The following is a 13800-nucleotide window of genomic DNA, read 5'->3' on the forward strand; positions in this document are numbered from 1 at the left end:
AACCCTCTTACACTGTTGGTGGGAATGCAAACTAGTACAGCCACGATGGAGAACAGTGTGGAGATTCCTTAAAAACCTGGAAACAGAACAGCCATACGATCCAGCAATCACACTCCTGTTCAAAAACACTGAGGAAACCAGAATTGAAAGAGACACATGTACTCCAATGTTCATTGCAGCACTGTTTATAATAGCCAGGACATGGAAGCAACCTAGATGTACATCTGCAGATGAATGGATAAGAAAACTTTGGTACATATACACAATGGAGTATTCAGTTTAGTTCAGTTCAGTCGCTCAGTCATGTCCGACTCTCCGCGACCCCATGAATCACAGCACGCCAGGCCTCCCTGTCCATCACCAACTCTCGGAATTCACTCAAACTCATGTCCACAGAGTCGGTGATGCCATCCAGCCATCTCATTCTCGGTCGTCCCCTTCTTCTTCCGCCCCCAACATTTCCCAGCATCAGAGTCTTTTCCAGTGAGTCAACTCGTCGCATGAGGTGGCCAAAGTATTGCAGTTTCAGCTTCAGCATCAGTCCCTCCAATGAACACCCAGGATCGATCTCCCTTAGAATGGACTGATTGGATCCCCTTGCGGTACAAGGGACTCTCAAGAGTCTTTTCCAACACCACAGTTCAAAAGCATCAATTCTTCGGCGCTCAGCTTTCTTCACAGTCCAACTCTCACATCCCTACACGACCACGGGAAAAACCATAGCCTTGACTAGACGGACCTTTGTTGGCAAAGTAATGTCTCTGCTTTTCAATATATTATCAAGATTGGTCATAAATTTCCTTCCAAGGAGTAAGCGTCTTTTAACTTCATGGCTGCAATGGAGTATTACTCAGCCATTAAAAAGAATACATTTGAATCAGTTCTAATGAGGTGGATGAAACTGGAGCCTATTATACAGAGTGAAGTAAGCCAGAAAGAAAAATACCGATACAGTGTACTAAAATATATATATATATGGAATTTAGAAAGATGGTAACGATAACCCTGTATGCTGCTGCTACTGCTAAGTCACTTCAGTCATGTCCAACTCTGTGCGACCCTGTAGACGGCAGCCCACCAGGCTCTGCCATCGCTGGGATTCTCCAGGCAAGAACACTGGAGTGGGTTGCCATTTCCTTCTCCAGTGCATGAAAGTGAAAAGTGAAAGTGAAGTCGCTCAGTCGTGTCCGACTCTTAGCGACGCCATGGACTGTAGCCCACCAGGCTCCTCCATCCATGGGATTTTCCAGGCAAGAGTACTGGAGTGGGGTGCCATTGCCTTCTCCTAACCCTGTATACGAGACTGCAAAAAGAGTCACAGGTGTATAGAACAGCCTTTTGGCCTCTGTGGTAGAGGTGAGGGTGGGATGATTTGGAAGAATGGCATTGAAATATGTATATTATCATATGTGAAACGAATCACCAGTCCAGGTTTGACGCATGATACAGGATGCTCGGGCCTGGTGCATGGGGCTGACTCAGAGGGAGGATAAGGGGAGGAGGGAGGGGGGAGGGGCGTTGAAGAAGGGGAACACATGTACACCTGGGGCGGATTCATGTCAATGTATGGCAAAACCAATATAATATTGTAAAGTAATTAGCCTCCAATAAAAAATAAATAAATAAAGGAGTAACTCTAAAGAACTCAATATGCAGTGTATTATAAAATAAAAAACAATATGCAAGAATTGTGATGACAATGGGGACATTGAAATTTTTAATGCATTTTGAGCAACATGCCCAATATCCTAGTAAGAACCAAGTATTAAATAGTCTCTGATGTCCTGTTAAATCTTATGTTCTACTGCATAGCACTATAAACATATAAGTGTAAATCTACATTTCCCTTGAAGGTGGATATATTGCTCAATTTAATTCCCATAATATTTAAAGCATAGAGGACAACTGCAATTCTATTTTACAATGAAAGTTTTAATAAGCTGGTATGTGAAAAAAGCATAGAAATATTGTTACTAAAGAAAATGATATTAACAAATATTTTTAAATCAACAGTCACTTGGGTTCTTCTTAAATTTAGCTTGACAGACAGTAGATTTATCCTTTTAAAATGCTTTGTCTGTGGGCAGTCTGAAATGTATGTTACGCATTGTCACTTACCATCTTTCAGGATGGTTTCTCTCTCTGTGCCATCTATTTTCTGCCGGCCAATTAGGAAACTGGTGGTGTCAGCAAAGTAGATATAACTGGTTTCTGCATGAAAATCTAAAGCACGTGGGTTTACCAGATTCTCTATGGGGATCATATATTCATCAGCTATTTTGGTATTCAAGTCCATTCCTCTAACAATTCCTGGGCGTCCTTTCCCATAAAAGAGGAACAACTCATTCTTTGGTCCTGCAGAAGAAAGATTACAATCATAAACAACTGATGCTGCCTAATCTTCTTTACAATGCATAATGCCACTGTTTAATTACCTGGCACAATTAGTGTTTTTTAAATTCAATACCAAAAATTAAACCCTAAAATATGCCAAATGTATCTTGATGCAAGAAGGCCAGCTAACTGTATTACTTTAATTCAAACAGAGATTACTTCCATAAATAGGTTATATTAACTTAATTATTCTTTTTCTGTAACTGTCTGTGTAGCAGAAACATGATAAATAATTGGATAACTTGTAACTGTAAAATGAACATTTATTGAAACATCCAGCACATTTAATTTTACAACTCATTACAATCTATCTAACACATCTGTAGATACTAACTGTAGCATTCATTATGTTTGACAATGTTGAAAACTTCAGAATATTTAAAACATGCCCCCTACTCAGAATCTGCATCACAGACTAACAAGGGAAGCAAAAATAATCACACAGTATCACCTAACTTGCACTTAATATATTAGTTTCTACGAACATGTGATTTATTTTTTTAAGAAATGAAATCAAATGCCAGTTACAGTTCTTCTTCCATATCTTCATTAGAACTTTAGAGGTTAATGCTGTATGCCAGTAACTGACATACAACACAGCCTTTATCAAAAACTAATGAAAACAAAAATCTGTGTCCTGGGTTAAAATGCCAGAATCAAGGAAGATTTTTCTACAGAATAAATGAACTCATTTTGATGTTTATATGAAACTACATGCTAGGTTCTCCTATTGCTAGGGCACATTATACTTAGTTTAGTTATATAATTTGAAGGGAATATTTCATACCAAAAGGAAAACATATAAAGTTTCATTAAAACTGAGGATACATATGACTATTATATTTGGATAAATAGATCATAAATGAGATTCCTATTAACTTAAAGTAACTACATTATTAAAATTTGGAGAAAAAAGAAAAACAGTAATTACTCATAAATACAACACCTTCAATGCAAACTATATTATCATTTTATATATTGTCTCTCTTTATTTTCTTTCAAAATTAGTGTTAATGAATATGGTGCTGTGCTTAGTTGCTCAGTTATGTCTGACTCTTTGCGACCCCATGGACTGTAGCCCACCAGGCTCCTCTGTCCATGGGGATTATTCAGGCAAGAATATTGGAGTGGGTTTCCATGCCCTTCTCCAGGGGATCTTCCCAACCCAGGGATCGAACCCAGGTCTCCCACACTGTAGGTGGATTCTTTAACATCAGAGCCATTAGGGAAGCCCATATTAAATATATACTATATAGTCTTAATATTTAAAGAGTAAAAATAAAACAAATCTCAGGTACCTAGCACAGATCTTAAGAATATCTCCAGGATGTTAGAATGCATGCACATGTCCCAAATCTATTCCCTTCAGTCCAAGAGACAACCAATTTCTCTGGTTATATACAATAATATGGTTATTGTTTATCATGTAATTTTTAGAAGTTTTGGCACATACGTTGTTTGTATTTCTCAACAGTAGATTGTTTGACTTTTGCATGTTTGAACTGCGTGTGTGCTACGAGTTGATTTTATTCTTATTATATACTTTATATTCATCTCTGCTTATTATAGTTCTTATTCATTCATTTTCACAGATGTATGCCTCTGTGTGACTATTTTTAATTTATCTAACTATTTTTCTAATGCACACTAGTAATAATAGGATACTTTAGCATTCTGTTTTTATTACGAAATCTTAGCATTAAAATTATATTCTATGTTGATCCATTATTTTAAGTCTTAACATTCCTTAAGTATAGTCAGTCTAACATATGATAATTTGTCAAGTCATACCTCATTTGGTTTTATCTTCCTATTATAATAACACTTATATATGCATTTTTCAACCTGGTATTTTATATATTTTCTTAGATGATCACTTAGCTCCAGAACTGGAATTACTGGTTGAACAATATTAACAGCCCTCTTCTTCCTTATTACTCTTACAACTGTTCAGTGTTTACCTACTTTTTAGTTTTTTAAAGCAATACCACCACACACTATTAAAAAGTAAATTCATTTGAAAATTAACATTCCTGTGCATTTCCTACCAACATTATATGCATAGTTTATTTTTTAAACGGGATCTTAAGTATGCATTTTAGCAATTAAAAAATTTAACAATATTTTTTTCTGTCATTAAAAGATCTTCAAAACATTCTTTTCAATGGCAGTATCATGTTAGAGAGGTAGTATCAATGGCAGTATATTGCTAGAGAGGCAATATAATATAGTCAGCTCCTTACCTATTGTAAGATATTTAGATGGTTTCTGGGGTTTTGTTATTGTACATGCATTTACAATGGATTTCTTTAGTCAAAAGTAGATGCTAAAGGATGTTATCAGTTTTGTGTCTTTTGTACGTATTATCAAATGTCTTTCCAATAGTGATATTAATTTATAATATATAATAGCTTATAATGTAATATATTTGGATTTTCCAGTTCTATTAGCAATGCATAAGAACACTGGTTTCTCAATACTCATTTTTGCTAACATTTATTTCTGCTAACATATATTTATTTGAATTGATGCTTTAATTAGTAATTGGTAGACCTCGTCAGTTTAATATATGTGTGTGTATGTGTGCATGCATATTTTAAACAAGAATGGTAACTGTTTTCCCATTGTTTTATTCAGTTTTTTTTTCTCAATCTTTGGGTACCTTAAATTTCTTCTAATGTGTTTTCTTCTATTATTATAGACAATTGAAAACTAAAAATTACACTGCACAGGCACTGATATAGCCATGACTCTAGTTTTTATTTAAGTACCTAAATCAAAATTGAGTTAGTACAAGATGTACTAACTTGAGTTTGGAATGTGAAAATGAGATCATCTTTGGCTGCTTCTGCTGGTATTCATCTAATGGAGAAACTGAATTTTTCCACATTAATCTTCTATTGTGTATATCAAGTGGCAAGGAAGAAAGTATCTTTTAACTGTGCTTTGTTTTGTTTGCCAGTATATTTAATTTCTGAAGCTAATAGTTATGGTGCAAACTTCTTAATCAGTAGAACTCAGCTAAAATGGTGTTTTTGAAGTTATCATTGCCATTTGTGGCCTCCTGATGCCCTAGTTTCTGATGGTGGTAGGTGTTTCAGCTTAAGCCAGGATAATCTGTGGTGGCTATAAAAGGAAAATTCCTGAGTCAGTCTAGAAGCTGCTGAGGAAAATTCCTGAGTCAGTCTAGAAGCTGCTGCTTCAGGCACTCGATGATTTCTATTTGTGTTTGATCCTTTCTGCTTAAAATAGATATTATTGTTTCTGTTAATTTAAATGTTAATTTAATTTACCTTGATTGAGGGCTTCCCAGGTGCGCTAGTGATAAAGAATGTGCCTGCCAATTCAGGAGACATAAAGGATGCTGTTGGATTCCTGAGCTGGGAAGATCCCTTGAAGAAGGAAATGACAACACACTCCAGTATTCTTGCCTGGAAAATCCCGTGGACAGAGGAGCCGGGAGGACTACAGCCCAGAGTCACAGAGTCAAACGTGACTGAAGCGATTTAACACGCACGCAGGTACCTTGATTGATCACAACTGAAGCTTATACAACTCTGCTCCTAAATTTTCCTCGAAGCATGCATACATATAAAGTTGCGTTAGTACTCAGGATGTGCTAGCTTGAGTTTGGAATGTGGAAATGAAACCACCTTTTGCTGCTTCTGTTGATACACATCCACTTAGCAGTAGCAGCGGCAGTGGTGGAGAACGGAGAAAGCAATGGCACCCCACTCCAGTACTGTTGTCTGGAAAATCCCATGGATGGAGGAGCCTGGTGAGCTGCAGTCCATGGGGTCACTAAGAGTCGGACACGACTGGGCAACTTCACTTTCACTTTTCACTTTCATGCACTGGAGAAGGAAATGGCAACCCACTCCAGTGTTCTTGCCTGGAGAATCCCAGGGATGGGGGAGCCTGGTGTGCTGCCGTCTATGGGGTCCCACAGAGTCGGTCACGACTGAAGCGACTTAGCAGCAGCAGCAGCATTAGCGGTGGTGGAGAAACAGTTTTTCCACATCAGTCTTTTTCTTTTGTGTATATCAAGAGGCAAGGAAGAGGGTCTTTTTGTTTGGTTTGCCCGTGTAACATATATATGCACACCTACACATGCACGTATATTTATATATGCATAAGTGTGCATGATTATATTTTTGTATGGCATGCCATCACTTTCCAAGTGGTAACCAGAGCAGCTTAAAGGCTGGTTACATACACACACACACGCACACACACACACACACACACACTCACACATCTATCTTAAGGCTTCTGACACAATGCCCTCAATTACCTAGAAGACTTCTTGAACATCAGAGTTGGTGTCTTTATATTCCTAGCATTTGCTACAAAGTTAGAACTTTTAAAACAGTACAAAAATGCATATATTTCATCACGGTTAAGCCTTTTGGGTTCTTAATTTAAAAGTACTTATGCTATGAATTCTAACCACTTAGATTTAAAATTATATTAAATTTAGAGGTCTCATCGCACCATCTTTAGCAAGCCTATGGCAAGAAAGTAAAAGAGATGGCAGGACAGTGACCACAGAAAGAGAGCATAGAAAGAAAATAAAGGTCATGATGAAAGAGAGATAAATATAAAAAATTATGGTTTTGGGGATACATTTAAAGACTGTTAGTCTCAACATGGATACCATTTCTATGAGGGATATTAATAGTATATCCGATTATGAAGACCTTAATTATACTTGTGCAAAATTTAAACTTATCAAAAGTTAAGAATTAAATATACACTGTAAAAAGCAGATATCATAACCTTAAAAATTATGGTATTTGGGAAACAGACTGATAGTCTCGATATGGACACCATCGCTATGAGGAACATTAATACTGTATCTGATTATGAACAATTAAGAACAATGAAAGTTTTGGCACATATCAGAAATAAAACAAGGTCTAGCTACTAGAAAGCTTTTCAACAAAATTATTAAAAAAGATTGATATTTAATTAGTATAGCTCTGGTTATATGGAAAATGAAATAATAAAATAAATTTCACCCCCCAATGCTGGTAAGGTGAAGTATTACTTTATGTGGATTTCTGTTGGGCTAAACAACACACCTCTTATTAGAAGCAGCATCTTGGTTCAGAAAAGAGAAAATCTGGGCAACCAATGATTGAGGCTCAATAGATCACAAACATTTTTTAAGTAATTAAGGAAAGTATTTCCTAAAAATCTTCCCTAAAGTATTTTTCCCAAAAATCCATAAATTTAGTCCAATTAGGTTTCTCATTCACATTACAATGCACATACAAAAGAATAAGTAAACCTAAATATTGATTTTGAGAAAATTGACTAGTATACATTTCACAGCAAATTTGACCTGGTGATAGCTCACATTTTAACTGACGTTGATGCTCCTAATTAATACTAAGAATCCTACTCTGAAGCATTAGCTGCTGGCAAATGTTTGATTTTCAATAACATACTTTTGCATGACCTGCCATCACTTCCCAAGTTGAAGCCAGTCCTGCAGCGACAGGTCCGTGTTTTGTAACTGCTGCTGAGCAGACAGATGTGTGAACATCCCCCTGGCATTCCAGATGGATCCACTTCACACGCATGGCTTCTGACTACAACAAATGGAAAACAGCATGCTTGAAATTCTCCAAAGGAGAGATAATTACATGCATCAGTATGTTGAAACTTTGACAGCACAGAAGAGGGAATTCTAGAAAAAAAATCTATCTACCCAACTATATCATATCATAATCAATTGGAAAAGAGTTTAAACCCCATGGAAGGTAGGGATTTGCCCAAATACTCTTAAGGCTACCTTTAGAAATAATTGTAAGAGGTAAAATGCTTTTATATTAATCTAACCTGTGAACATGCAAACCAAATAAAAGTAACATGATATTTTGGTCCATGTTTATCACATTTAAAAAATAAATACACTTCTGTGACAAATAAAAAAAAAATACTGCTAAAATATCCCAGGTTTGCAGTTAAAGAAGAAAAGGATTTCTTCTGAAATAATCTACTTTTAATATCAGTTAGGTTCAATCACTAAGTGACTGACTTAGTGACTGACTGACTGACTGACACTGCAAAGTGTCTGGCTCTTTGCAAGCCCCTGTACTAAAGCACGCCAGGCTTCGCTGTCCATCACCAAAACCTGGAGCTTGCTCAAACTCATGTTCATTGAGTCGGTGATTCCATCCAACCATCTTATCCTCTGTGGTCCTCTTCTCCTCCTGCCTTCAATCTTGCTCAGTATCAGGTGGCCAAAGAATTAGAGTTTCAGTGTCACTATCAGTCCTTCCAATGAATATTCAGGACTGATTTCTTTTAGGATTGACTGGTTTGATCTCCTTGCAGTCCAAGAGACTCTCAAGTGTCTTCTCCAACAAAACAGTGCAAAAGAATCAATTCTTCAGTGTTCAGCTTTCTTTGTGGTCCAAATTTCACATCCACACATGACTACTGGAAAAACCATAGTTTTGACTAGATGGACCCTTATAATAAGCAAAGTAATGTCTCTGCTTTTTAATATGCTGTCTATATTTGTCATAGCTTTTCTTCCAAGGAGCAAGTGTCTTTTAATTTCACAGCTGCTGTAACCATCTGCCATGATTTTGGAGCGCAAAATATAGTCTCTCACTGTTTCTATTGTTTCCCCATCTGTTTACCATTAAATGATGGGACCAGATGCCATGATCTTGGTCTTTTTCATGTTGAGTTTTAAGCCAACTTTTTCACTCTCCTCTTTCACTTTCAAAAGGCTCTTCAGTTCCTCTTCACTTTCTGCCTATAAGGGTGGTGTCATCTGCATATCTGAGGTTATTGATATTTCTCCCAGCAATCTTGATTCCAGTTTGTGCTTCATCCAGTCCTGCATTTCGTATGATGTACTTTACATGGAAGTTAAATAAGCAGGGTGACAATATACAGCCTTGATGTACTCATTCTGCTTCTAACTGTTACTTCTTGACCTGCATACAGATTTCTCAGGAGGCAGGTCAGGTGGTCTGATATTCCCATCTCTTTAAAAACTTTCCACAGTTTGTTGTGGAAACTAACTTCAGTATTCTTGCCTGCAAAATCCCATGGACAGAGGAGCCTGGTGGGCTACAGTTCATGGAATCTTAAAGAGTTGGACATGACTGAATGACTAAGCACACAAGCACACTAAACTAGAATAAATGTGATTCAGTGATCACTTTTATTGAGAAGTGCTGAATTCACTTTTTTTTCAATTTTGTGTTCATTGTGATTTGGAGAACTCTCCCACATATGAATTGTGTGTGTGTGTGTGTGCATTGTAACTGTTAAAGGAGAAGGTTGAGTTTGCATGTAGGTATTATGGAATAGTAGGGTATTTCATGAGTGTAGAAATTAGAGAAAAACAAAACAAAAAAAAGGAAAAGAACTAGGTGGAGAAGATGAGAAAAAGAAACATAGGTCAAAGAGAAAAGGAATAAAATCAGTAGGATTTTTATATGATTGTAAGTACATTTCTTTTTAATTACCACTTGGAATTGTGATGAATAATATGATAATTTTCTTTTAATATTAAAACTTATGTGCTTTTGAAAACTATGCTATGCTTTTTATGTTCCACATTCTCTAAATGAAAAGATAGCTGGAGTGCAGTTTAGCTATCTGTTTTGCCCAAAAGCATTGCTTTTACTTTTCAATCTCACCCCATTTCTACAATAGAGAACATCTTTTGTCAGCTAATTAGTCTGCACTTGTTCACTTTCTTCACTGCTTTTGCTCTCTCCCTTGGATCATGTCCATCAGCATATAAATGTGCTATTGCTTCTGCCTCTTGGAGGGAAAATCCTACTTTTAATCTTAATTCTTCAAACAATCCTTCAATCAACTCCCCATTTCCCTGCTTCATCTACTATCAATACTTTTCAAAGTTATCCATGCTCATTTTCTACAATTTATTTCTTTCCTTTCTCAGATCCATTCTAACCAGACATTCTCCTCACCACAAAATTGCTCTTGTCAGATCCCTACAAGCTTCACACTGTTAAATCCAATGGCCAATCTATAGTTACTTCCTTGGTGATCACATGCATTTTACTTTTTCTAAAAAGGAAAAATAATTGTCTTCTATATTCCAATGATGCTCAATTGCTATGTCTAGCTAGGACTTTCCCCTGAAATCCAGTCTCGTATATTCAAATAGCTTCTTGATATCTCCTCCTGAATTTGTGATAGGCATTCAAAATAATATGTGTATATATATATATATATCTTATTTGCACCCAATTTGCTCCAAACTTAGTTTTCCTAAATCTCACAAATAACTTGGTTATTCCAATTACTCAACCCAACACTTTGTCATCACCTTTGTCTCTTTCTTAAATGTCCAACTCATATCAAATTCATCAGGAAATCCTTCTGGTTATACCTTCAAATATATCCTCAGTCTACTCTTCACCACCTTCACTGCTACCATCTTGGTCCAATTCACCGTCATCTCTAACCTTCCATCTTTGTTCCCCATAGCCTACTGTCAGCATAGTAACCCTACTGGTTTCTTTAAAAGTAAGTCAGGTTTTGAGACTCCTCTACCTAAGGCTTTCTAAGGACTATCCATGTCATGCAAAGTATAAGCAAACTTTTTATAACTGTCTGTAGGGCCTTACTAATTATTGTTCTCCTTCATTTCTCCAACTTAATTGCCTGCTTCTCTTCCTTGTGTTTGCTCTGCTTCAGACATATGGGTTTCCTTACTGCTCACTGAACTATCCACTATCCAAGCATGCTTTTCCTCACTGAAGCTCCAATACTTTGGCCACCTGATGTGAAGAACTGACTCTCTGGAAAAGACCCGATGCTTGGAAAGATTGATAGCAGGAGGAGAAGGGGACCACAAAGGATAAGATGGTTGGATGGCATCACCGACTTGATGGACGTGAATTTAAGCAAGCTCCAAGAGTTGGTGATGGACAGGGAAGCCTGGGGTGCTGCAGCCCATGGGGTCACAAAGAGTTGGACACAACTGAGCTGACTGATCTTTCTACCTGTCTCTCTCCTTTAATTACTTCAAGTCTTCAATTTTATCTTTCAATGCGATTTCCTCTGACCATTAAATGTAAAATTGTAAACTAATCCTATTCAAGACACTCATCTACTTTATCTCTCTCCATAGCACTTATTATCTTCTAATATAATAATTTACTTACTTTAAAAGTAATACATAATGTATTTTTTACAACAATGTAAATCTTATAAAGGAAATAATGTTTTAATCTGTTTTACTCAGCTATATTCTCAATGTACATAGAATAGTTCCTAGCACATAGCATTAATAAATGATCAAAAAATAATTGGTAAATTAATAAGACCCAATTTAAACCTTTGAAAAGGTTATCTACAGAATCCCAAGTCTGAATTTCCTGTAAACACATGTATAACAATACTTTGCCTAAACTGAATTTATGTTAATAGATAATTCTAAATTAGTTTTAATTTGAAGCACAAAAAGATAATGAAAATTTGGGTGGTAGTTTTGTATGTTACATTATTCTCTATATAATTGAGCCTACGTTGTATTGATGAACAAGCATCATTAACCTGCAATGCAAAATAATTTTTGAGGGATATTGAGCAATGTTGCAGCCTTCTTGGTAAAAATTATTTTGAATTAACATGTTTTAAGGAATGGTTGGGAAGTTAAGTCAAGAGACCCCCATGTGACTGCAGTAAAAACTAGACAGATACTGCAAGAAAGTCACCTGACTTGAAGTTTGTCTCCTAGAATGATATACAAAAAAAAAAAAAAATCTCTAGCATCTCAGCATCTGAGTTTTCTGTGTACATACATCAAGAGTGAAAGTTCCTTCCTGAATTTAAATCTAGCCATCATTTCAATTCTATGGCTGTAGAAATGATCCACTAGGAACTGAACAATTTGTCATTTAGACTTTGGAAGGGAGCTCTATTCTATTTTATCATGCAGACATGTACATTTTTGCTATCAAAACAGGGAATTTATGGATCACCCACTTTGACACTACACAAAGGCACAAGAATCATATCCCCATTCAATTCACCATTATGAAGGCTATGAAGAAGTCTTGGAATCTTACCTGTTGGTTGAGTTCTTTTTTGATAGATTCGGATTCCTCTAGCATTTTCCATTTTTATTAATGAATGAATATCACTACCATTAAATCGGTTTATCCTTATGATGTTGAAGTTATCAGAATCAGTTGCATATAAGTAGTCTTCAAACACAGTTATAGCATACAGATGTTTTACCTATAAAAAGGTACAAAAATAATTATGATTTTTAAATTATGTTGCTTTCAACTTGAAAGAAAAAACAATTGCTTTGACTATTGTGGAAAACCCACATAGTAGGAGAGTCATGAGCATATTATCATTTATTTTTGCTCAAAGAATTCAACATTTCACTAATATAAAATTTTTCTGTAAAAATAATACATTATGCAGTAGTAGATAAAGAGGTTTCAAATGTATGGGGAGAATTGTATTCATGTTTCATTCAGTTCAGTTCAGTTACTCAGTCCTTTAATCCCATGGACTGCAGCACACCAGGTTTCTCTATTCATCACCAACTCCCAGAGCTTACTCAAACTCATGTCCATCGAGCTGGTGATGCCATCCAATCATCGCATCCTCTGTCATTCCCTTTTCCTCCCACCTTCAATCTTTCCCATCATCAGGGTCTCTTCAAACGACTCAGTTCTTCACATCAGGTGGCTGAAGTATTGGAGTTTCAGCTTCAGCATCAGTCCTTCCAATGAATATTCAGAACTGATTTCCTTTAGGATGGACTGGTTAGATTTCCTTGCAGTTCAAGGGACTCTCAAGAGTCTTCTCCAACACCACAATTCAAAAGCATCAGTTCTTTGGCACTGAACTTTCTTTATAGTCCAACTCTCACATCCATACATGACTACTGGAAAAAACACAGCTTTGACTAGATGGACCTTTTTGTCAAAGTAACATCAATGCTTTTTATGATGTCTAGGTTGGTCATAGCTTTTCTTCCAAGGGGCAAGCATCTTTTAATTTCATGGCTGCAGTCACCATCTGCAGTGATTTTGAAACCCTAAAAATAAAGTCTATCACTGTTTCCATTGTTTCCCCATCTATTTGCCATTAAGAGATGGGACCAGATGCCATGATCTTAGTTTTTTGAATGTTGAGTTTTAAGCCAACTTTTCACTCTCCTCTTTCACCTTCATCAAGAGGTTCTTTAGTTCTTCTTCACTTTCTGCCATAAACATGGTGTTATCTGTGTATCTGAGGTTATTGATATTTCTCCTGATGATCTTGATTCCAGCTTGTGCTTCATCCAGTCTGGCATTTCTAATAATGTACTCTACATATAAGTTAAGCAAGCAGGGTAACAATATACAGTCTTGACATACTCCCGTCCCAATTTGGAAC

General features: G+C 36.4%; 1 protein-coding gene across 1 annotated transcript in view; it reads right to left on the reverse strand.

Annotated features, from left to right (window-relative positions):
- The window catches only part of LRP1B (LDL receptor related protein 1B), a 2241805-nt gene that overhangs the window by 991992 nt on the left and 1236013 nt on the right, over positions 1–13800 (reverse strand). Inside the window, exons 9-11 of the mRNA XM_088842364.1 lie at positions 12471–12642; positions 7848–7991; positions 2119–2355 (exon numbers count right to left, since the gene is read on the reverse strand). Coding sequence (XP_088698490.1) covers positions 2119–2355; positions 7848–7991; positions 12471–12642 — 553 coding nt within the window. The remainder of the gene's footprint in view (positions 1–2118; positions 2356–7847; positions 7992–12470; positions 12643–13800) is intronic.

This window comes from Moschus berezovskii, chromosome 2 (assembly GCF_049115385.1).
Source record: "Moschus berezovskii isolate FMDL1 chromosome 2, NW_MosBer_1.0, whole genome shotgun sequence".
Lineage (NCBI taxonomy): Eukaryota > Metazoa > Chordata > Mammalia > Artiodactyla > Moschidae > Moschus > Moschus berezovskii.